This window comes from Amblyomma americanum, chromosome 6 (assembly GCF_052857255.1).
Source record: "Amblyomma americanum isolate KBUSLIRL-KWMA chromosome 6, ASM5285725v1, whole genome shotgun sequence".
NCBI classification, from domain to species: Eukaryota; Metazoa; Arthropoda; class Arachnida; order Ixodida; family Ixodidae; genus Amblyomma; species Amblyomma americanum.
In genome coordinates, this window is record NC_135502.1 from 12,764,156 (window position 1) to 12,789,981 (window position 25,826).

Genomic DNA, 25,826 nt, shown 5'->3' on the forward strand with positions numbered 1-25,826 from the left:
GGTTGGCGCATGTACTAGAGAGTGAGCATAATCTCTGCACATTCTCCGCCGCGTCAGGTGATCAGTCATCATTATCATGAGTGTCAACACCAAAATATATTCTAACACCTAAGAAGTTGTATTTAAGAAAGCCTTTTCCAAACTTGTTCAAAGGTGTAAATCTATTGGAGATTGAAACGACACTCGGTTAATGGATTTTTCCTTTTTCTGCTACATGGGTAGCAGTATTTTACTTCGAGCACCACGTAGCAATGCTATCAAAAATATATATATACAATTTTCTTTGTTCATTTTTGCCACTTTTATTCACCACTTGACGTGAAGACTGATTTTCTTGAGAGCCCTATGACTTCCTCATGCAGACAAAGGTCTCAGGCAGAGACATTTTTGAAAATTAAAATCCTGTGCTTTTCCAGCATCTGATGCAACAAATCTCTGCTATCATTTGCTTAGCTTGTGGACCTTTAAGGGAGTGTAATCCCATAACATTCCTAAATGTAGCTCCGGCACTGTATTTTTTTTTTACTGTAAGTATCTGTTGTATAGCTGTTCCGCTGAATGGACATCGGGTGGATTGCTCTGTGGAGCGGCCGAGCTCGAACATGATTGACTCCGTGGCCAAACTGAGCACTGAAGCCAGGTACTGGCCGAATTATTTGTGTGAAGCCACAAGCATAAGCATCGCATTTTTTTTCTGTTCTACATTTGCTGCTGACGCTGCTGTTAAATGTGGAAATGAGCACTACAGAAATGTTTCCTTGCATGATTAGCGCACATCAGTCTAGCATGGTGGCATCTTCAGGACTTGTGGTCGAAGAGAAACTAGTGAAGGTAGGAGTCAACGGCGTAGTGGTTAATATTTCTTTTTGCTGGTGACGCCGTTGGCGCTTTATTCCGTATGCGATGCGCCTTTGAGGCAGGTCAGTTATAAGGACGGCGGTATGCAAATAATAATACTGCAGTTGAAAGTCACATGCCTGTCATGAGTATATGATTTTTCCCCTGTGCTTGCCTCGCATTATAAGGTGCTGAAGTTGTGTTTGAAGGTTTAAGTTCTACAGAATGGTCGAAATCAGGACAGTAGCTGGAAGTTTGGAACGTTTTTCTCTGCATACCGCCAGAAATGTGACGGCAGCCAGCAGTTCGATGGCCTTTCGCAGATGGTGGCACCTCCTAGCGGCAAAATTTTTTAGCGTTTTAAGGAGGAGGTAGTTGCGACGAGTTGTCAGGAGTATGCTCTCATTGAATGTGTCATATCCAACGCATGTGCGCTCTCAGTTTGCAGCTGTCAAGGGGCGCCAGTGAAAATCCAAGGTGGCTGCCCAAGAGGTGATTTACTCCCTTTCCGGCACGTGCGTGTGTTGTGCTCCGCGTTGGTGCAACCGAGAGGAGTGCACTGCGTTGCTATGAAAACGAAGAAGCACTCAATGAGGGGGATGCTGTGTGTGTGCTATGGTGTAAAATCAATGTGCACGGTGTCGTCTGTCACAGTAGCCCCGTGTGTGCAGAGGCTATAATAAGAGAATTTGTCCACTGGGCCAGGGCTTCATATTTGAAAACAGGAAGAAATCTGCTGTGCAAGCATGTGCAACTTTGCTGTGGCGATGTGCAATCGAACTTCGATACAATGAACACGGATATTGTGAATTAGTGGCTATATCGAACTGTTCCTAAATATTTTGAATACATGATTTTAATGCGGCAGCATTAGGAGGGCCATAAAGGCGAAAACTGTTCACGGTGTCGGCGTTGTTGTGAAGCCTCCACCTATATGGTTTTTTAGGGAGATTTACCTCTCTCCACCTGCTACCTATCCACCGTGGTGGCTTGGTGGTACACTTCGGGTATGTGTAAGTACAACTTAGGGTATGTGTGGGTAACTTCGGGTACAACGAACTCTGTCTGCTTGACCGTCAGGTTTTTAATAAGTGGGCTCAATTGTATGTTGTGACCAGCTGCCTACAGAGGCATCTTTCCTTGTCATCTTGTTTTGCAATTTTTTTCATGCATTTGCAACTGCGGGTCTCATTGCTTCACTTTATTTCATTATACAAGTAATGACATCCTTGCTACTAGGCCTTGGGAAGGAATGGGAGTTTTAAGTAGCCAAACAAAAACAGCTAACAAGATAACAGACACCGATCAATATAGCGCTATATAGCTGCGGAACAGCTATTCCGTCCTAGTGGCTTGACAGAGAGAGAGGAGTGATGAAGCTGTTTGGGCAACCAAGAATGTTGGCGGGTATACGTAAGTTCCATGCGTAAACCGTTGGACCTGCGTGAAAGGTCTCTAACCTTTTTTGGTGTGGTACGAGCATGTGGAGTTGGTTAGCGGGCAGTGTAAAATTTGTTCGACAACGCATAGCTTGCACATAGGCAAATATGGTTCAGTTTGTGTGTAATCAGCACTGTTGCAGCAGTGTTTTTAAGCGTGGTGCTCGTTCCGCGCACGCGCAGTCCTCGAAGGCTTCAGCAATGAGACAGCCCATTCGAGACGGCGGTAAGGCCTGCTCTGCTTGCAGGGCCAGTAGACGTCGCGGTGGACGTCGAAGAATGCCCAGCCTTGAAGCTTGCCCTTGTACGACGTGATCTGCAGAGCGGCAACATTCGTTATTTGGGCAATGCCTTTTTTTTTTTCTTCTGTTGGAGCTGGGTACCCAGCGGAAATCATTCTTTCGCAGAAATATTTAATTTGCTCCAGCTCTACAGCGTGAATTTTTTTTTTTTATCACATACTGCAAATCAAATTTGGTCCAAGCAGGAGAGGCGCAGTAGAAAACAATAGAGTACAAAATATCGACCTTGAAAGAAGAAAAAGCATACATGACGACGAAAGAAGTACTAAAAAAAGACGACCAACACTTGTACAATGCTAAATAGGCACAGGAGGAAAGAAGCAACATGCAGTGTCAACAACGTAGCGAGTCACGGGCAGCGCCAACCGACAGTTGAAATTACTCAGGAGAGGCAAGCGAAGGTGAATCATGAGGCAGTGCGTTCCAATCAGTAATTGTATTAGGAAAAAATGAATGCTTATAGGTATTCGTGCGAGCAAAAATGGGTTCAATGTAGTGTTTATGCTTATGACGAGATTTCTTAGGTGCCTGTTTAGTAATGTAATCCTGAGGGTCTATGCCTAGTTTTGAAAAATACTACTTGTTTAACGACCAAGAAATTTAATTCCAGCCGTTTTTCTTCGTTCTCATAAGCATTCAAGGTTTGCTTCATGCAACATAGCAGATGGAGAGTCCCGGCGTTTGTAGCGGTTGTATAGAAGACGCGCGGCTAGCCTCTGAATTTTGTCAATTCTTTTTTTATCTACCGTTGTGTGAGGGTCCCACACAATACTAGCGTACTCCAACGAAGGTCTTACTAGCGCTTTGTACACATTCTTCTCAGTTCACTTGACGATCTTCCTAATTTGTGTTTTAAGAAGCCTAACTTTTTACAAGCTGAAGAGCATATGTTATCGATGTGCGCCGTCCATTTAAGCCTGTTTGTAATTGTGATGCCTAAATACTTATATTGCACTACTTGTTTAATCATATTGCCACCCATGTTATATGAAAATTTTTTTTCTTTTATCAGTAACACACATATGCACAGTCTTTTCAATGTTAATCATCATATCCCATTTATCACACCATTCTGCTAGTAATTTTAGATTTGCGTTCAGCTCGAGTCGATCCGTAACACAATTTATGGTTTTAAAAATGACTCAGTTGTCTGCAAACAGTTTAACTGATACAATTGGCCTGACAGAGTCGACCAAATCATTGATGTTGTAAGCACTGTGAGTGACCTTCATCTTCATCTCAGCGTAATCATCATCGGTCTTCGGGTCGTGCGAAGAAGACGAAGTGTTGCTAAGCTGTGACTAGTCGGTAGCTGCTGCTTCGGCCTACCTGAAGTAAAAAGGTGAATTTGCTGGTGCGTTCTTCTGCCTCACAAGTGGTGGAGGTGACTCCTGATCCCAGCGTCCTCAACGCGGCACCCCCTGGAGCTCCGTTCCGGTCGTGTTCTTGGCGGCACATCAACCGCCATGGCGCAGTCACATCCCCCTGCTCTCACCGTTCCGGCGCCTGTAGCTACCGATGGGCATCCCACGGCTGCCCATGCCACCTCTGCACCACTGACGTCCCAAGGTGCACTTGCTCAGCACCATTTGACCCACCCAACTTGGTCAGTTACCTCACGTCAGCGCGACCCTCCGGTTTTCGCCGGTCTCCGCGGTGACGACGTCGAAGACTGGCTACAGCAGTACGATCGGGTGAGCGCTTTTAACGGTTGGGACGCTTCTATGAAGCTACTCAACGTCTCATTCTACCTGAGTGACGTGGCTAAGACGTGGTTCCTCAACCATGAGGACGCCATTCCTGACTGGCCTCAATTCACGACACAGATCCGCCAGATATTTGGAACTGTTGGTGCTGGTCCGACCTCTTTTCAAAAGAAGCTAGAGACCCGTGTGCAGCTTCCAGGAGAGACATACACATCATACATTGAGGACGTACTCGCCCTTTGCCGGCGAGTTAACAATGGCATGGTCGAGGCTGAACGTGTCGGACATATTTTAAAAGGAATTGGCTCTTTTGCCTACGCAGCTCTAGCTGCCCAAAATCCCGTCACGGTGGCAGACATTCGTGCCACTTGCCAGCGACTTGACTATCTACAGTCGCGCCGCCTCAACAACACCTGGGATCCGAGCCAAATTCCCGAAACTGATCTGCGCACCATCATACGATCTATAATACGGGAAGAGCTCCACAATGATATTTCGTCGGTTCCTGCCTTCTCACGCCCACCTGCTCAATCTACTGGGTTGCGTGGCATTATCAAGGAGGAGCTTACTTCACTCAATCGTCCCATGGCTACAGAACCACCAGCCCCTCCCTACGTTCCGACGTATGCTGAAGTCACTGCGGCTCCTCCTCCTTGTCCTCCTGTCCATCACGCGCCCGTCCCACCCAGCCTCGCCGCCCTGTCCCCGCGACCACCGGTGTATGGTAATTGGCGGCCTCTCCCACCTCGTCCAGTATGTTTCTACTGCGGAATCCGCGGCCATGTAACACGCGTTTGTCGCCGACGACTGCGAGATGAGCGTGCGAGCTATGGGTACGTTCGACGTGACGACGCCTACCAGCTTCCTCCTCACCAGTACTACACCGATAATGACCTCCGTCCCTCTTCCTCCCCGTCGACTTCTCCTGACCGGTCTAGGACAGCACGGCCATCGCGTCGTCGCTCCCCGTCACCCTTTCGCCGGACTTCGTCGCCCCTTCGCCCTCCATCTTCAGCTTCTGCACGCCAAACGGAAAACTAACCTGTGCAGTTTCCGGAGGTAAAACTGCACCGCCTGTCGTCGCTCCAATTCCTCCTCTGCTCCCATCAAACATGTTGACTGTATTCCTTGAGGGACATGAACTGGAAGCTTTAATTGATACCGGCGCCGCTATTTCTATTATGAAACTTGACTTGTGTTTAAAACTGCGAAAATATTAAATGAGACTGGTCCTATTACAGATCCTTGGGGCACTCCCGAGTAGACATCTAAATTTTCAGAACAAGAGCCGTCTACGTCCACATATTGTTTCCTGTTAGTCATGTACGATTTAACCCAATTGATTATTTTGGAAGGTATACCAATTGTTTTCATCTTCAGGATTAATTTATTATGAGGCACCCTATCAAATGCTTTGGAGAAGTCCAAAAATATGTCTACCTGGCCATTCATATCTAGAACTTTAGCGATTTCGTTGATGGTTGCTATTAATTGCGTGTTGGTGGAAAAGCCGTGCCTGAACCCACGTTGCGCTTTATTTATAATCTTATTTGTATCTAAGAAGGTATTGAGATATTTCACAAGAATATGCTCGAGTACCTTGCAAGAAATACATGTAAGTGAAATAGGTCGGTAATTACTAATTTCAGCCGGGCTACCTTTCTTGAAAACCGGAACAACACGAGCCAGGAGCCAATCAGTCGGTACTTTACCAGATTTTAAAGACTTATAAAATATTATTAGAAGAAATTTACCTATCAGCTATGCATATCTCTTTATAAAAATTGCTGGAATTTTATCAGGACGTGTCGATTTCTTTGCATCTAGTCTTAACAGCAGTTCGACTACACTCTAAAGATATGGACAGGGTGTCTGATCCACCCGTTGCTGGTGTGACATCACAACTATTGTCCGGCTTTGAAGACACGCTTTTAAAGTGAAAGTTAAACATTTCTGCTATTTGCCTGCAGTGTGTAACGAAAGTTGCCTGCCACTATCTGCTCGACTCGTCGAAGACTTTTGTTCCCTAGGAACTGCCAGAATTTTCGTGGACTTTCTGAAGCAAAACGGCCTAGAGTGTCAGCGTAGTAACGTTTCCGGGACTCTCGCAACTTAATTGTGAGTATAGTTTTTGCGTAGTATAGTATTGTTTTTTGGTATGCAGCCAGAGCATTGTTTTCAAACAGGGAAGGGGCGGCGGGGGACTTCTGGGCTGAGTAAATTAAGGGAAAAAAAATCTTTGCTTTCTCTTGACATACTCTTGAAATACACCCTTCTTTTAATTATTAACTTCTATAACTATTACTATATCAAATTATACTATGTCTCACCTCAACGAAGCTGGTCATGTCCGAATCGACATCTCAATAGATGCTGCAGCTTTCTTGCTGTTTTTCTATTCAGATTAATAGTTTTTTTAAAAATACCATCTAGAGGAAAAGCAGGCGGCACTGCAACTCATCCACCATGGGGAGGCACAGGACTGCTGGGAAGGTGAGGTTTCGTATTTGGCTTGGCTGTTGTTGGGCAGGTGATTTGGATTGAGCCAATAGTACTCTTCTCGCAGTCCATAGTGCTCGCTGCAAACATTGCTGCAAACCGCGAAGAAATTCTCTAAAATTTTCGCACCAGCCCAAACGTGTTACATTTATTGAAGTGAAAAATGCACTACTAACAATGTCATTTGCGCGCAGATGAGAGCACCGCGGCGCGCACTGCGCAGCTGCCGATTTAGAGGCAGAATTCACGTTTTCGGGCCAACGGGCAAAGCCAAATAAGGAACCCCATCTATACCTCGTCTTCCTGGCATTCTCGCGATTGATGAAGTGGGATGGAGTGCTCTTTGAGAAACTAGCACAGACGGTTTTTTCTCTAAGTAGTATTGAGAAACTCTTAAGTTCAGATCAAAATCTACTGAACTACAGAGCTGCTCAGATGGCGGGGACCTGCGCGCCAACTTTCGTTAGCTCTTCAGCCGTCGAGGATGCTCGGTTGCCCTGTTCGTTTGCTATAGCCATTATCATTGTCTGCTACTCGGTGCGTGTAATTTAGGTATATCTACTTTCTCTTTATCTGCTCTTTCAACGCCAGCAATGAAAACAGTCGACTTTCTTTCCGCTCTAGGAGAGAAAAAAGCAACTTACATTTTGCCCGCTTTGGGAGTAAAAAGGGAGTAAGTTGTCCTCTCGCACTCTGACAGCTTACACCCTTTCTACTCCTTTCTGTTTAGAGCGTAGCATAAATTAGCGGATTTTGGTGATCACATGGATAAATGATGAAAATGTCCTTTCTAAAATACATGGAGGAGGCCGTTTTCCTACCAGGTATATTATTAGCGCCACACCACCAGTGGTATTTTTATCCTATCGGCGAAAGGCATGAACTAGGACATGTGCGCTGCAGCAGTGCCGCCTGTACAGGTCTACTTCAGTAGGTCTAGGTTGAGATAGAGTCACTAAATATAGACTCTAGGTTGAGATTGACTGTAGCGTCCTGGTCTTGCTTCAAAAAGTAAGCCGCTAACTCTCGAATGATCATACAAGGATCCGATTATTTTACTTTTCCCAATTGTGTATATTGATTCGAAGCTGGATTATAAAGCTGCAGAAAATTCTGTCACGTAAATAGTGGTCAGTGAATAGGATACAAGTCGGTGACATCTATCTAGTGATGTGCGCTGCTGTCTGGGGCAGTTTGTGATGCATGTAGGCCCGACAGTAAGCTCTATCCAAAGATAGGGAGGCCAGTAATACAGCTGTCGCTGTCATTTCCTCCAGACAAGGCTGAGAGACTGGAAGCTGATTATTTCAAGTCCTGTCGAGATCGGGCAAATTCTATCAAAGGGACAATAAGGGCAAATTGAAGCTAGCCTGAGCAGACAGACTACTCCCTTCGGATAAAAAAAATAAGCCCATTTTACTAAAAACAAAGATCTTATAAGCTAGAAAGGAAAAAAAAAATAGTCGCTACCTCCGGCCGTTTTCACGAGTAAACTGCGATGACATCAAGACAATTTTTTTTTAGCTCGGATCCTTGAGGCCAGACCACACCGCCATTGGTTTTTCCTGTCTTGGCGTCACGAGTTCAAATTGAGTGGCGGGGAAAAAAGGTCCGTTTACAAATCGAACTTTTCTCGTCAACAGATGCATGTTTTACTGTTAGACCAATGTCAGCACAGTGAGAAAGAGCCATGCAGTAGATTTTTACTCGGAGCAAAAGCTGTAAGTAGCTTTCTTTGGTGTCCCTTTAAGCGTACTCTTAAGCTCTCGCTTTCGTGGCTGGTATGCCCCTCACTCGCACGGGCGTGTTTTGAACGGCAGCCCACCCAACGGCATCTTGTGCTCAGATTGGTGGTCCAAATTATGCGTAGTGGCGTGGCTGAGTGTTCGAACCCGGCGGTTGAATTCCCGCAACAGCCTGCAAACTCGCCTTGTCTTGTAGCGAATCGATCTCTTCGAAAGTGACGAAGTAGCCGGTGCTCCGGTGGCGGAATGTGGCGTAGTGCGCCATGTCCGCCTTGACATACGAGGCGCTCAGCTCTCCCGCCGTCCCCTCGCACGTGACGTCAATGTCGGCCACGAAGAAGAGGTCGCAGAAGCGCTGGCGCAGGGTCACGTCGGCACCGTTGGGAGCTCCCACGTACGCCACGGCGGCCAGCGTCGACGAGAGGAGCACGCGCGGCGCCGCCGCCACTGCACCGGAGGGGGAGGGGCGCTGCCGCAGCTCTCGCAGCACCGCGTCTGCCACATCCTGCACGCACGCGCGATGTCAGTGCGCTTAAAAAGAAACCCAGATGGTCGAAATGTACCCCCGAGCCCTAGACTGCGGCCGCTTTCACTTCCCTCCTTTATCCCTTCCCTCACGGCGTGGTGGAGGTGAGGCAGTTGCTGGCCTTTTGTTTCCAAAAAAAAAAAAAAAAACCACGCGCTGTGGGTGTGTCCACTGACAAGTGAGACAGTTCCTGCGCCTTTCCAGAAAACCGGTCATTTTACATGCCGAAACATTCGATGGAAGCGAAACGCAAAAGGCGCCGATGTGCTGTGCGAAGTCAGTACACGTTATCCCCAGGTGGTCCAAATGATTCCGGAGCCGTCCAGCTACGGCACCCCTTTCCATCTTCTTGTACCCCCTTCCCATCTTCCCTTATGGCGCGGTTGAGGTCCGCCGAGTAGTGAGACAGTTGCTGCGCTATTCTTTTCGTAAAAAAAAAACGCTAAAATCAAGACCGTCTGCAGACCATTATTAAGGCCACCTGACCACCGGCGGAGCTGCAGGCTTTATCCACCGCCCGTAGGCATAGATAGGGTGAGGTCGGCTACTCTGTCGTCATGTCGCCCGTGCGGCGCCGAGTAAGAACCGTCGATTGATGGTGACGTCGACGCCGGCTCCTGTGTGACACTGCTTTAAATTTCGCGTTCACATCAGTATATACAATACACAAGGACAGCATGGATGCCATTCGCTCCCTTCAAAACCATATAATCCCTGCACGACCTCACTGAGGCCCTTCGTATCCCCTCTCCTCCACAGTCACAGATAGGTGGATCCCTGGCCATGCAAGGATCGGAGGCTGTAAGCTGGTCCACAAGCTCGCCCGCGGATCCCTTGCGATCCCTTGGTCAAGCCCTCCGACCTGTGATGGGGCTCTGTGCTACAAACGCACCATTAAGAAACACTACACAGAGTTCTGTGACTAAGACACTTCCCAAACCCCGTCCGCAACTCAGCGTCGCCAGACGGACTCACATTCTCCGCAAGCTCCAACACCCTCCTTACCCTAGCTCGCCTGCTCCTCTCGCATGCGGTCTGACCCCTCTTGCCCTAGCAATATCTCTCCCTATGCCAATCTGGAGCACTAGTCTCTTTCAGTACTCAGGAGCACTCCGAACTCCCTTCTTCTCCTCTATGTGAGGGTAATCAAGCTGCCCGAAGATGACACATTTGGGTGAGGAATATCCTGCGCTATAGGTGGACCCCGCGGAGATACGTCTGAAAAGCTCCTTCAAAAAACAAAGATATTGCGAAAGACGTCGTTGAGCAGCTGCCGTACTGCTCCGAGAGCAGCAAAAGCTTTATATTTCCCTTGCCTATTCTAGTAGTCGCGCACGGCCTGATAGGCCTTGCGTGCGTGAATATAGCAGAAGCGACTGACTAGGGGCGTTCCGTGACGAGACGCGGACGTGAGTGCATCGCCGGCGCGCCGCCGCTTCCTGACCACGACTTTAGGCCTAACTATCCCCATCTACGCGATTTAGTTCACCGCTCGAACCTTCGCATGCTTTAGCTTTGCGTGGCGTTGAAAATTGGTTTTTTGGGGAAAGGAAATGGCGCAGTATCTGTCTCGCATATCTGCGACACCTGAACCGCGCCGTAAGGGAAGGGATAAGGGAGGGACTAAGAGAAGAAATGAAGTTGCCGTAGTGGAGGTTCCGGAATAATTTCGACCACCTGGGGATCTTCAACGTGCACTGACATCGCACAGCACACGGGCGCCTTTGCGTTTCGCCTCCATCGAAACGCGGCCGGGTTCGAACCCGGGTACTCCGGATCAGTAGCCGAGCGCCCTAGCCACTGCACCACCGCGGCGGGTGCATGGCGTTGCCATCACCCATTTTAGGTGATGACTACTGCGTCATTCTGAGTCAGAGCCAGTCCGCAGTAATATTCCGAAAAACTTCATTTTGGGCTGTCTGGGCCACAAGGCTGATCAATAGAGCTGCCTGAGGTTCCATATGAATTTACGCAGCATCATTGGCGTTGCATAGTATTCTTACATTAGGCTTTAGTGTACATCTTATTTCTTATGAAGGCGAGGGTGCAGAGAATCTCGTCACGCCGGGAGGATACATTAGGGACAAGGACTCAAGATGATGTTTCGGCTCCCAGCACGGCAACAATTAAATTGGTTCGTTTGCATCGTCTTGGTAATGGACTCAGGGAGCCTGGGCAGAGCCTTTCAATAAGGTTTCGGGTCACGAAATTCTCCTTAAATATCATATGAAAAAGCCTAATACACCGCACAAGGCAGCCACGTGGAAGCACTACTGTCATGCAAAGGGGCGCAACGCTGTCGTTGAAAAGCCGTCTGCATGTGAATCCGCTTCTGTTGTTTTCTGTGCCCATATACATTGAATGCAATCTGCAACCTCACTCGCGAGAGACAATTTGACGCTTAACACGTCTTGCGTGGCGGGTTGCCGTCGCCCACAGAGGTATGACGAAAAAATGGAGGGGACACTGAAGCTCCGCTTTAAGGGCACGACGTGATAGCGTAACGGGTTAATTCCCATATCTGCAGAAGGTCATTCTATACTCTACATTCGTACATCCCTGGGAGTCCTCATTCCCCTCCTGGCACAGCTAGTGGTGCTGCGGTTAAGCGATGCGCCACTGCCCTGCGATGACAGGTGCCCCCAGCGGTGGGCCTTGTGCGGCCCTGGTTGCTCTTCCCGAGCGACCAATCACTAATTTAGCTGTCACCTGCCACGGTGGACGGTTATCCGGTGGGCCGGTTGTGATGACGCCGTAAGGTCACCTGACCTAGATGGCCCGCCTAGTGCCTCCTGTAGGTATCTCTCTGGGGACCACCTGTCAGAGCCATGCCCCTTTTTGCTCACAACGCCGACACCGGATTTTCTGGCGAATGGGGCCTTTAACTCTATCGCGTTAAAAACCTGGTTATTGTTTCCGCAGTCATTCGGAGCAGTGTGAGAAATGGATCCTCAGCAATGAACAAGCGTCTTCCCCTTCGGTACGAAATGATGCGCGTGCGCACGTGCGAATAAACACTTCACATTGTTCCGGCCGAAGAATGAACCTGTGAATTTCGAGCTAGTGGTACTGTTGCTTTTATTTGTGTATTATTGAATACTTTAAATCGTTGCAGATCAAAAGCATGGGAAAATAAATATAATGCGGGAAAGAAACGCCACTCCGAGCCAGTTACTATTCACTGTGTAGACTTACTAAGTTAATTTTTTGCACACGTGTTTGAATGCATCAGTCCGAGCAAAGTGCAAGGTTAGTAAACCGGGGTGATGGTGACACGTGCGAAGTGTCAACAAAAGTTAAATACGGCGAAGGGCTAAATGTCCGTTTTTTTTTAAATCAGTCACTGGGAAAAATCATGGGCGAAGGTTTTTCCTTCGTGGCTGGAATGCTGGGATGCTGCTAGATTCTACAGAAGTGACGTTTTGGTCAGAGGGCCGGTGGCACCTTTTCTCATAGGCTCTGTCCGGAGAAAGCGGAGCCGGTGCTGAGAAGCGACCGGGAGTTTGTCTTTCCACTGCTTACCCGATGAGTCCCTGACGAAGCCGCGATTCGGACCCGGTAACTCCTCTGTGCAAAGAGGGCAGCTCGGCTGTCGTTGAGGGAGAGCTAGGCTTTATAACGCGTCCTACATGAAAGAGGCTTCGGTTCCGGATCTCGCATCTCGCGAGGTTGGTTTACTGACCCAATTTTAGCTGCCATGTTTCTACTGCTGCGCAAAGCCAACAATGTTCCTAGAGTAATTGAGCGCTATATATTTCTGCCATGATGCGGGCTGGGCACTATTTTTCTTATTTATTTTATAGCCCAGCCTAACTGATGTCAGCGCCGCGAAACTTCATATTACTTCAGTGGAGCAATCGGGGCTACCTTTTTCTTTTCCCTTTTTAATCGATATCTTCGGCGCACTTTCACGGTACATTCTCTCCGCAGTTTTTTAAAACTGAAGTTGTGTTTTTTTACTTTGACAACAAAACAGTTGTCAGGAAAGTTGACGAAAAAGCAATACTAAGCATGACAAGATAGAAGTCAGAGTATCCAAACAGGTGCATGTAACATACATATTGGCTGTACGCAGGTAAAATAACTCACAGTAGTTATATCCATCATTCTTTGCGCCAAATTTCGCAGCCGTGGGGCGTTTTGCTACAGCGAAATTTAACTTTCCCATTTTGTATCCTCAATCGGGTCTATTTCTACGGGCAACCTTGCCTGTGTGACCTCGAAGTTTGCATGCTCATCGATATGGGCTGTGCGTTTGCTGAAGGACAAAATTTAGAGCTTGTTTTTGGTCATTTCAGACAAATAATGACCACTTAAAATTCGTCAATTAATTCAATCAGCACGCACAGGATAGGCTTTATGACAGTGTCCGTGACATCATAGCTTGTTCGTGACGTCACAGCTAGGTCGAAACCCGTTTTCAGTTTCCCGGCTTTTGCTGCTTTAATATACTTCTACCCGGTATTTTGAAAAGCGGTTTTAGGTGCCGGAGACAGGGAAACCTAAAGGATGTCATGTTATTATCAACTCAAAATGTTAACAAAAAAAAAAGGAGTTTCCCTTCAAAACTCAGCGAATGTCAGCGCAGTGAAGCCTTCTATATGTTAGTGGCGCAAGCGGAGGCACTTTTTTTTTAAGGCCTCCACATAATGAATATCAGTGCAATGTGGGCACAATATGCAGCATGGCGTTTCTCAAAATTACGTGCAGGGGGTAAAGAGGCGCCACTGCCTGCGCGAGCTTCTAGGCGGAAGCGTGTTCCGCTCAGCTTGGCTACTGCTTGGCCCGCAAAAAAGGGTTCAACGTCTGCACTTCTAATCAGCGCCTTGTTGCTCTGCTATGCTGTTCCAAGTGCACAGAATAAATTATTTTAACGATAAATACGTTACAAGTAAATATTTAGCATTAGGCGAGTCTGCAATTAGACATGCATTTTTAGGAGGTGCACCTCAAGAAAAATCAGATATTCCTACACAACTGATCTATGATATTCCTACACAACTGAGCTATGTCAGTCAATTACTATAGCCAAAGCGAATACCTAGTTCACACTTTCGACATTTCTGCAGTGACCCAGCGCCTTTTCTTCCCGTGTGAGTAATTCTGAATGCAACATAGCGGCCATTTTGGACATGATGCGTATTGCCATTGGGTTTGTTTAGTGCCGTTAGTTTTTCCTGAATTCGGGGGCTAAGAATCGGGCGATATTTTTGGACCTCAAAATCGGGATGAAATAGGGTTATTCGGAAAAAAAAATCCGTAGTTTTGGCTTCTCCGGGTCATTTTTTGCAGAAGAAGCCAGTTTGCTCAAACGGTTCGTTTTTCTATTAGACATAAAATTTCTTATATTTTAGTCGTTATTTCATAAAAAATGGAAATCGCAAGTTCAACCAAAAATTAATTACCAGTTAATATTTTTTTCTAACATATTACTAATATTTCGTCGCGTACGTTATCAATCTTCTATGAGGCACTCCTGCGTCTGAGCAATACCGGCCTGCATTTATTTGTACAGTGCCAAAATATTCAACATCACAGAGACGATTTTAAACGGGCAAGGTCCTTGGATCAAGATGTCGTTAGCGTGGCCAGTGCTTCACGCAGTGACTCCAATAAGACGTCCTGTCGGCAGCCATGTTCTGGCTTCTGGCTTCTAAATCGCCCTTCCAAACTTATCCAGAATTCAACCGCCTCATGAAAATGAGCGTTAAAGGAGGTGTAAGATCCCTAGTTGACCAAGTAACAAGCAGTAAATATCCACACATTTTCTTGCGGTGTATTCATCTTTGTCACATGGAAAACCAAGATCGTCTAGAAGGCTCATTACCGTGGAGAAATCGGGTTTAGCCAGATTTTTGAGAAATATGTTTGGAGTACAAGAATCGGGTAAAATTGGTTTTTAACTAAAACCAAGCCAAGCAACCATTCTAAAACGAAGGGCCGTATACGTATATACCTATAGGAGAAGCCACGCTGTTAACGCGATGTTTCGTGTCTCCAAGTAGCAGCGCACTCACGTAGTTGGGCACCACGCCGTCTGCTTTCTTCTGGCTGACCAGGTAAGCGACGCACGGGTCACTCATTCCTTCAAAGGGCGCGATGTGCGTCTGCACGATCAGCAGGTCGATGTCGCTGCGAAGGTGAACGCATTGTGCTGGTCTCGCACACACCACGAACCACACAAGTGCACGCTCCGGGGCTGCTCCAAAAGTCTGTCCTCATGACATGCACTTCGTTTTTGCGCCCACAGGTCGGAGGCTATATGGCTCAACTCAGGGGCGGATTTAAGAGAGGAGGGGTGGCCGTCCCACAGCGACAAGTTTTTCCTGAATTCGGGGGCCCAAGTCCAAGTAATGAATTTCGCAAATAAGACCACCTCCCTCCGAGAGTCACCCGAAAATCCGTCACTGGTTGAACTACTTCTAAAAGCGGCACACAGCAACAAAACCTCCTTAAACTGAGGATTTTTTTTTTCTTGGAAGGGAAGGTACAGACGTTACCCTCTTCATCCATTCTAGCATTTCCTCGGCTAACAACCCGCTTGTGTTTTCTGTCCGGTTTTAACAAGTGGAATATGAAGTGCGCCGTAATTGTAGCAATTTCATGGGGTGCCACAGCGGTTCGATCGATTCGGAGTACCTCACAATGAAACGAGTTGTCGGCTGACTGCATAGTTGTCATCATTCTCTGTAGTCAGACAGGGCGCAGTAGCCGCAGTGTTCCTCACGACTGGCCCTGCTTATGCTTGCCAGACAATATCCGCGCCAGGTTTGTCCAATTTATTGACTGGCATTAGTACGCAGTTATCGTACACTCCATGCGTCCACGACATGGGGCAAGAATATTTCTCCTACGATAATTGATTAGTGAGTGCAAGTGGCCGCTAACACAATGAAACGCTTGCCGAAACACTGCAGTTGAACGAACACGCTAAGTTATGCTAAACCCAGATGTAAAATGATTTTAATTTCTAATTTACGAAAACATGAGTAACATGGCAAAGGCAGCAGTGTGAACGCTGTTCCTCTTCGACAGGCGTGTCACTGTGCACGCGTCTTATTTCCTCACGTTGCTTGTGGAAATCAGATGTCCACAGAACATTTAACATACACACTCATCGTTGAACACTATAGACACTAATGAAGCACCCCCCCCCCCTCCGGACACACACACTCAATTCCCTCAAGAGAGCGGACGCTTTCCAAATACCTAATGCAAACACCTCTCCTTCCCCACACTGTATCTTGGATGCTGCCCAACATGCAGCAGCCCTACACCCACATTCTTCCATTCCCTATGGGAATGCTCCGACTCACCGGGGCCCCAGATGCCCATCGTGCACCACGCTTTCTCTTCTTAGGAGGTTGCTCTGTCCAGCACAAGCCAGCAACGGCTGATCGAGCGGCCGCGCAGGATAGCGACAGCCAACGGAGTCCTGGACTAAGGACACCGCCCGAAGAGGATGCCGATCAACTACTACCAGTCTACCATTGATTAGACAGAAGTTTTTTACCTTCTCCTCCTCCTCTCCGTTCGAATGCCAGCTACAAGAGGGGCGCCTTGAATGTGCTTACTTCGTTTTGGTGATGGCCTTGACGAAGCTCTTAGCGTTGGACACTGTTTGTAGCCACACACCAAGAAACGTCACCGCGCCTTGCTTGCTCTTCAAGACGCTCTTCAGTTGCTGAAAGAAGCGAAAAATATAGAAAGCGTCGTTGTGCGCAAGGGGCGCCCGTCCACTGTACGCACATCGCAGTGAGATAGGCATGCAGTGGACCCTCTCATGTCCTGCAAGGGTCAGTTCGCAACCCTTTACTATTCTTAATTGATATATCTATGACGCCCACTCATGTTTTTCAAAAAATTGTCGATTTGCATATTTCTGGGTATGTAATCGGAAAATAGCTAACCATCCTGGCAGTTTGATAATTTATAGTGATCTTAGTGATATTAAATACAGGTAGCATACTTTACGCATGAAATTCGACATTAACAAGTGCAAATGAATTACCCCGTTCTAATCTGCTGCGTCCCGCTACTCACTCATTAACGGCATTTCATTAAAATCTGTAACTTCATACGAATACATGGGTGTCGACAATCTATCTTGGAAATCGTGCGTAGATCACAGAGCCTCTAAGACCCATCGCACACTGGCACACATCCACCTAATTTTCTCACTCGCACCACCATCACTGTAAAAGTATTACTTATACTACTTACATTAGTCTACAACTCGAATGCGCATCGTCAGTTTGAGATCCCGGGCATGGCGCACCCAAACAATAACTAGAAGCAATAAAGAATTGCTCAACCGATTTGATCGCAACTATATCACAGGACAGCCGATTTTTGATAACATGAAAGCATTCTTACACCTACCGCCGTTGTCAGCTCCAGGAATATCATTTCGCTTGTGTCTTTTCTGTTAAATATGCCGTTTTAACGCAGCTTTACATTCCTCCATGGTTGAGCAGATACCACACATTTCATGTGTAGCGAATAACAGAACCACCACAAATCACGTGCTTTCATTGAGACGACGGAGCAGCGCGCGTCGCTGTTCTGTGAGCGCGTGTCTTATGGCGGTCATGTGACTCATGTCTACACGGCGCAGGCCGTGCAGAACGAAACCGAAGCCTGAGACGAAAACAGTGCTGCATTGCGTTATGTAAAGCGCGCTGAGTCGTATCTTCTCTCCTGTCGCTCCTAAGCCCTGGCGCACAAGGTTGAAGTGGGTCCTAGAACTTGGTGCCCCTACTTCTTTAAAGTTGTGTTGTGAGATGGCGTGAGCCGCTGGAGCTCGCTGTAATCCTGATGTTAGCTAGCTGGTGTTCCAGGAATCGTAAGGGAGAAGGGGGTAGTAAGGCGAAGTTAGAGCATCGTTGCAGTGAAAGCGCCGACGTTCAATGTCTTCGATGATTCCAACTCTTTACAGAACATGTTCGTATCCTCATGTCTCATACAAGCAGACTCTTAACCATACTCAGGCTTTACTTATAAAGAAAGCCTTTCGATTTCCTATCCTCTTCTGCTAATCAGGCTTTATTTGTTCGGTTTTTCTATACACCCCTATTTGCCCTCAACTGCACATCGCATCAAGGCGCCAACTGTTATCATGGCATGTTATGTAAGTTATCATGCAAGACTAAGATATAATGTAAGCTAGCGTGCAAGACTCCCTGCCTGCCCTTGTTCGTACACTGCGAAAACACTCATTCAACACCAAAGCGATGCTTTAAACGCACAAGAGCCTTGGGACAATGATGGTAGTAAGGCTTCTGGTCAGTTTGCCTCTCGTTTCTGGAACTTACTTTACGAAGTAAAGCTCAAATTAAGCTGCTTATTAATAACAAGCATTAAAGGAGGTTTAGAATCATCAAGTGTCTGCAAACAGCCCTCTGAAATAAGCGCAAGACATATTCTCTGATTCCCGTGCGGTGCATTCAGCTTTGGGCACTGGAAAGCGATATATTTACTCTAGACGACGTTATTTCGGGTAGAAATGGGTTTAATCCGACCGATGTTTAAGAAATTTCTTAAGGATGCAGGAGTCGTGCAAAGCCGAAGCTTGGTAATCTTCCTTCGCAAGTGGTTGCGTTGTACCGCTGTCCCCGTAGCTTCCAGCATGGTGCTGGTGCCTATAGAGGAAAAGGCCCCTCAAGCGCGATCAGCACTAACCCGGAAGACGTTCGCGAAGCTGTCCGTGGTGCGCCACTGCTGGGCGCGCAGGTTGAGCGTGCCCATGGCCAGCATGCGGAGGTCGGCCAGCGCGTTCACCTCGGTCCCCATCGCCTCCAGCCGGCGCATCGTGCTCCCGGGCTGCTCGCTGTTCAGGGGAGAGAAGCTCACTCCGCCCACGGTCCGGTTGGCCGCGGAGACGCCCTGGCGATGCAGAGGCGCAAGAACGTGGGCTGCTTGACGCTATTGCCAGCGCGGCACAGTTGTGGACGCTCCATGGCGCCGGAACCAAGCTAAAACTGGCCCCCCTTCATAAATGTCTTCACGTATTGCGGTTGCATGCCTACTTCGCACTCGGAGTTGGCACAACGCGCTTTCATCGGGGAGCAGAAGAAACAAAGGGGCCACAGAATGGTCCAGAACGGTCGCAGTCTTCAATGACTACGCGTATGGCGCGACAGCTCAGGGATCATCACCAGGGTACTTAGCCCTCCCTGAATTAGTTGTGCGCTGTGGAATGGAAGCTATGAGCGTGCAGAGAAGGTCTTTGTAACTCATCAGCTCGTGAGCCAAATGGAAGTGAACAAGTTGTGAGACGCACTATTCCCCGATATTTTGTTGTCTTCAACTCGCCGTTTAATTTCGGAAGTGCGCTGAGTTGTCTGGTCAAAGACTCTTTTCCCAAGCATTTCACCCCAGGAAAAGCCGAGCACCACGCCGGGGGGTAAGCTTATACCCACTGAAAAACCATTGGACTTCGTGGAACTGGGGTCGAATCCAGTAGCTCTGGCACGCTAGGCGTATATGTTCGAACTACTAAGCCACCGCTGCGGTGTTTGATATATGTACACCCGGCCAGGTATTTAAAAGTATCACCCGAGTGCCGAACAAACGGCTGTGCAGCGCTCTGTGACAAAGCAGAGCGGCAAAATAGGATCAAAACGGCAAGCACATTACGCGCATGTGCATATTCTTGGCTCTTTCGCCGTCTCGCGTCGTCATATGGCGCTGTGCGGCTTTTTGTTCGACAATCGGGTGACAGTGCTGTGGAAGTGGCAGGGTGTACACTGTTCTCTGCGGCGATGTGAATACATCGTTGCATGCAACAGTTTAAGTTTCTGCCGTGCTCCCACCTTGATACCGGCTTATTTTTGTATATCTTAAAGGCTGAGGGCTTCTAGAGTAAATATATGAAAAACCCCGACCGAAGTATTAAAGCTCCCTGCGGAGAACTTACGCGCTTGAATATTTCCCAGGCGCTGTGGCCGTCAGCCGGATCGAAGCCTCCCTCGTCGGAAGCCTCGAGGTCGGAAAATACCGCATAGTCGCACAGCCCTTCAGTAATTGGGTCTTCCACAAGCAGCGTCTCGCTAACGGTGCAGAATACCAAGTTCTGGCTCGTATCAACTGTCAGTAAGGTGGGAACAAACAAAAGCGATAGTTATATGTCGAGCGGTCTCCTCGATGAGGTATCAATGAGCATTCATTCTAACATGCGAAGTAAATTCTAGGCGCGCTGATTTCTGCCTAGTTTGATTTCGTCGTATTTCTTCCACTACGTGCCACATGGCCTTAGTGTATGAATTTTGTCATAAACTGCCAGGTGCAGAGACAAATGTGCTTTTTCACGTGGCGCTAATGATGCGTATTTTTCTTATATCGCTAGATTCCTACTTGTACGATAGGGTTAAAAATTTCGCAGAATAAAATATGTTCGGGTAGTTTTTAAACATTGCTACTTTAGGTTAGCTACAGGCAAGCTTACAGCGGATTTGACTTAGCTAAATAGACTAGGCTATGTAAGGCCAGGTTAAATTTTTATAAGTAAAATATAGATGAACTAGATGAAAAAGGAGCGAACTGAAATTACGGATTGATTGTGAGACAGCAAACAACGTTTTTGATTACATGGACTCAATTGTTCGTATGAAATGACAGTCAACGGGTATTAATTAGCAGCATTCGAGAAAATAAATTCACAAGGATGAAGAGGGGGACAAAACTTGCTCTAAACATATGCTATATTCTACCGTGAAATAGCATTTGCTTACGACCTTCATAGTGCTATACTAACTGCTTGTCTTCGCACTTTAGGCTCTGTGGGCGCAGTTTTTCTCTGCTGCGCTTCAACTACTGAAAAGTGCCAACAAATTTCTCTATAATTGTGCAGCGTGATGGAAAGTGAGCATTGCAGTTTATCTGGACGTTACACGGTTGGAAATTCTGGGAAAAGTCAGTTTATAAAATGTCCAATTGAAGTTCTTTCTCATTTTTCTGCAGAAAAGAACCTCCGTGAGCGGTTTTCACTGCCGAAATTCTTTCCTTTGCAAAAACGTTGCCAGCCAATGGCGCCGACCAGTTTTCATGACGTCGCCGTTAATCCTCTAACGTGAAATCGCAGGTGAATGGCAAGTGCCTCAGTGAAAGGGATTAACCGCGACGTCACGTAAATCGGTCGACGCCATTGTCTGGAGGGCCTTCTTTGAGGGGCATTCGCCGCTGCATTCTTGACTTGTATCCCACTATAACTACTTTTTCCTCGCGCATGCCGTCGGTCTTCCTCTTTTGTCGATAGGTTTTTCCAGAATGCCCAGATGTACTCGAACCGACATTCAGGCATCGGAAGCCCGACATAGGTGCATCTGTGTACGTGCCCGAGCCTGGCCCTGGACCGCGGCTTCAAGCTCCAACTCAGCCAAGGTCCGAGTGCTGAAAGTCTGTGCTTTCTGGTAGGGATGATTCCGTGCAGTGTTCATGTGCCAGTGCGAGTATTTCAAGCCGTGTGTCATAATGCAAATACAGCATCTCTACTCGCTTGCTCGAAGGACTGAATATAGAGCAAGAATTTATGGAAGATACTAGCTGGCATGAGCGAATTTTTCCATAAACACTACAATTGTAAATGTTCTGGTAGGCCATGACTCGCACGCTTTTTCGGCATCCCCAATAACTTCGCATGCGCAGCAATACAGAACGAAAATGCGCCAAATCAAAGCAATGAAACTCGTGATGTTGTACTAGGGGCCAGCGGTGGCAAATACGAGCGATTCACCTGTCGGCTCTGTGCTTGACGTCGAGGGCGCAGAGAGCGGTGGCGGACGCTTTGAAGCGGTGGTCTTTTGCGTGGGCTCCGTGATTTTGACGTCACCGTCAGACTTGGCCTCGTCGTCGCCATCTGGAGGGCGGAAGCGAGAGCCAAGTCAGCGCGCAACCCTAGAGTCACTAAATAAAGACTATTTAGTGACTCTACGCAACCCCACAGCGCCTCGGCGTCCTTGGGCGCGGCGGTGGCGCCGTCCGCAGGCAAAGGCAGTAGCGCTTCGGTGTTTTCCTGGCGGATGTGCTGTCACTAGTGGGGAGTGCTAGTGGCGGGCAGCGCTCAAGTTTCAGTGCTCCATCGCAGCAGATCGATGCTCCATTTTCGGGTTTGGAGCGCACAATGGGTTTTACAATTACACGTACATCCGGAGCATCTGTCGATACTAGTGTAATGCTGTGCTCTGCGAGAATCGGTGTATAGATTTCGCTCGTTCCACGGAACCCGCACAGTGGTCTCCCGTTCCACCGTAAGGTGCGGCCGCAGCTAGCAGCCCTATACTGTGCATAACGTCACAGATGAGGCAGGCACCCTCTCGGGCCTTTTCTGGCGGCACGGCATACCGTTGTTCAGGCCAACATTCAGCGGTACAGGTGCAGTGTATGTATGCTATCGGAAGATGTACATACCAATGCGGGTGAGGTTGCTCTCGGAGGAGGCTCCTTGTGTAGGAGCGTTGACTGTGTAGCAATCGCGGGTTTTAACAGCTCAATCGGTGGAGCCGCGGTTGACATACCCATTTTTTTTAAAAGGCAAGATGCAATTTAGGGCTTGTATCGCACACATTCGTATTCTGTTCGCAAAGCATCACAACTGTCGCGTCCGTTGCACTGCAAGGAATCTGAGCTTATCGGCGCATACCGCTCAAGGGGCGCTTTATAACAGCATGTTTTTTGTAAGCCCACTCAGAATTTCGGGAGTTAAGACTCGTCGTGTCTCCAGCACGGTCGACCTGTTGTGATGGCGCCTATGTCTTCTGAGCTCTACACCACATTCACGCCTGCCCCTTAAGAGGGCGCTCCGAGATTACCAGGACGATACAAGAGAAAAAATCAAGCGCGCCGCAGCGACAGCGTCTTTCGCATAGATTTTACGCGTTACCAGGAAGTCTGGAAATCGCAGCACCACCTAAGCGGTCGCTCCAAGACACACCGAAAGAGAACAAACAGAGAGGACAGTACGGGACCTGCTAAGAATCGAGAGGGAGAGCAAGTGCCCCAGACTATTTCTCTTTCACCACCTCATCTTTAACACCCGTGGAATAAATTTAAGTGCAGTTAACGGCTTACAATCGCGTTATTAGATACTGATAGGGATATATATTTAGGGAAAGACCAAATGCGGCTTCCTGGATGCATTCTTTCAATTCCTTGCGAGGGAAAAAGTCGATACTTCTAGAAACTTTTTGGTTCCACGATTGTGTACAAAACACGACAGGAAGCCGCCCATTCTCATTAAAAGGTACGTACCTTGCTATGGGCGTGGAAGGTTGCGCCACAATAATGGCTTAGAGTTTTTTAGTGTCGATGTAGACAAACAGGGCAGCTAAACGTCGCCGGCGCCGCTACGAAGGGGGGACCAATGCCAATGAGATATGCTGCCGTGTTCAGCTACGGGCGCGACTGCACTTCATTCGGTACTCGGTGAAAATTCTGACGGAGTCGGCAATGTATCGCACATACTTCCTGCGGTTCGGCAGGCGGCAGGTCATAGATCCTGCCTTCTTTTTTTTGCGTGCACCCACTCATGTGACTGAAAGCTGTAAGAGCGCTTCGCATTATGGATGGTTGTCTTATGGAAGCTATCCATAAAAGGGGTCTACTTTTCCGATGAACTCCGGCTGCGGCAAGGAGCGCTGTCCCCGAAACGATGCGACACCCGATCCGCGGCGCCCAGCCTGGAACCACAATGTGAGCTTATGAACCTATAGGCGGACGATATTACGACCCAAAAATGGAATGCGACAACTTCTCCGCGGTGAGGCATTTCATTTTGACTCCAGCCGCGTTGTCCCTGTACATGGAGCCCTCCTTGATCCCTGCTGCCTTCTTCACTTCTGTTCAGACCTTCCTTCTTGTTGCGGAAAAGAGGCTGGTCGTGGTTGCTTTTAGCAACACCGCGGCCGTTCCGGCGTTCTGTCTCAATCTTCGTTTGGTTGCCGTCTATGTCCGGTGCGATCTTTTTGAGCAACCGGTAATGCTTGCTGTTCTGCGGCACGTCTAGTCCTCCACTGCGTGGGTCGCGTCGACAAGCAGCTAGTTATATCCGCAGACACAAGACACAGCACAGCTAATTATTTATCCAAATAACCCATTGAAAGATGGCGACTGACTACGTTGAAAGTTCAATGTAAGCTCAGCTCCAGTCTTGTGAAGGTGCTGAAACTAAGTACCATGGATGCTCCGGCTCCACAAATGGTCTAGGAGACGGTCGCTGTTCACCTGCTTAACAGCGCTAACCTTCCAGTTGGCAGCTGCAAGACATGTGATGGCGAAATAACGACTTAGTTAATGCGCGTCTGCTTGAATGGCCAGTTGGTGGCTTAATCCGCAGTAATGCGGATGCAATCGCTCGCTGATAGTAACCGCAAGCAGGCAAAGCAGTCTGGTGACTTACCCTCCACCTTCTCTTGCATAAGGCCTGTAAAAAGACAGGGGGAGTCTTTTAAGGGCCGTAGCATGTTTCCCCTGCGGACAGTTACCACGGATGCATACCACTCATGACAGACACACTCAAGCACGCATGGAACGTAAAGACGTGCTAACGGTGGCGGGAGAGAGGTGAATGAATTTTAAAATTGAGGGACTATGAGGACAGAGCAAATAGCTATGCTGTGTCGTTGCAAGGAATTCCAGATTGTTCGGTTTCGAGACTGTCTTATGTTGTGCGCAACCCACTTTAGGCAGAGTGGCCGCGTCATTACATATCAGCTGTGCACGTACATGAAAGCTTCATTACGAGTGGTCCCTCACCTGTGCGTATTAAAATATTTCGAGCGATATTTCTAGCAATGCTTTGAACTGGCACTCGTTACTTATTGGGGCTAATTCCATACGTTCAGAAGAGGGCGTAGAGGTACCCGAGAGACACGAACTCCACCCGCAGACGGCTCCGAGAAAAGGAGCCGACAGGCTGCGTCCGTCCTGTCAGCTTCTATATTCTCGGTCCCGTCTGCTGGCGACCCTTCATCGCACGATCCACGCGCAGCACACACCACGTGGGATGTATTGGTTAACTGGCCACATAACTAGTGCAGAAATAATTTTATTCTTATAAGATGACTTGTTAATGTAGCTTGGAGGTACAGCCGTTGCCAAAGTAACCAGGCTTCATGGTTTGCCTCTCATTCGAATATTAGAGCCCTTACGGCTTCCCTAAAGGTAAAAAAGTCCTCGGAAGGTGAGGACAAGGGATCTCCTTACCTTACAGACATTTAGAGCATGAGGGCTGGCATAATAGCTTCAATACACGACTGAGAAGCAAACCGTCTAGCTTGGTTGCTTTTGGCAAAGACTGTGCCTCAAGGTGTCATCGGCCTATTGAATCGGCACCGTGAATATATGTTTTCCTGCAGTAAACCGGCGTTCGCGTCTTCACTGTTCTGTGCACTGGCGGAGCGCGTGTGAACTCACCCGCTATGAGGCCGGCCATGATTGTGAGGAGCAACAGGAGGACCAGAAAGAACAAGCTCGCCTTGACCATCTCCAGGGCTGTAGCTCTGCGATTAATTAGACAGCAATTGCGTGCAAAGAAAAAAGAGAGAGAAACACGACGAAAGGAATAAAAGGCAGCCGCATTGCATCCCGCCCATCGTCGGCTTAAGGAGAGAGTTATAGCAGAGCGCGATCCGCGATCCGCTAGCGTGATCCACTACTGCGGGGCGCCGCTGGGTACACGCTGATTGTTCTTGACGCGGCTGGCGCCCACGCAACTGACGGGCACGTGGCGCCATCTGGCGTCCCCAGGGCGATCTGCGCATGCGCAGTGGCGCCTC

At 48.1% G+C, this 25,826-nt stretch overlaps 1 protein-coding gene across 1 annotated transcript; it reads right to left on the bottom strand.

Annotated features, from left to right (window-relative positions):
* Window positions 1–772: 772 nt before the first annotated feature.
* On the bottom strand, window positions 773–25,535 carry LOC144094557 (uncharacterized). The gene is made up of 9 exons (XM_077628473.1): window positions 25,465–25,535; window positions 24,449–24,472; window positions 21,788–21,910; window positions 19,973–20,142; window positions 18,736–18,939; window positions 16,629–16,738; window positions 15,072–15,186; window positions 8,713–9,033; window positions 773–2,592 (listed from the first exon to the last, which is right to left on the bottom strand). The coding sequence occupies exons 1-9, from the start codon at window positions 25,532–25,534 to the stop codon at window positions 2,428–2,430; spliced, it is 1,302 nt and encodes a 433-aa protein (XP_077484599.1). The 5' UTR covers window position 25,535; the 3' UTR covers window positions 773–2,427.
* Between the last annotated feature and the right edge of the window lie 291 nt (window positions 25,536–25,826).

Bases quoted from the DNA above. Each gene is read 5' to 3' on its own strand.
- LOC144094557 (XM_077628473.1), bottom strand. From the start codon at position 25,534: ATGGTCAAGGCGAGCTTGTTCTTTCTGGTCCTCCTGTTGCTCCTCACA. The intron at 21,911-24,448 runs GTAAGTCACCAG...TCCGCCCTCCAG, and splicing joins TATGCAAGAGAAGGTGGAGG to ATGGCGACGACGAGGCCAAG. The intron at 18,940-19,972 runs GTAAGTTCTCCG...CTGCATCGCCAG, and splicing joins CCTGGGAAATATTCAAGCGC to GGCGTCTCCGCGGCCAACCG.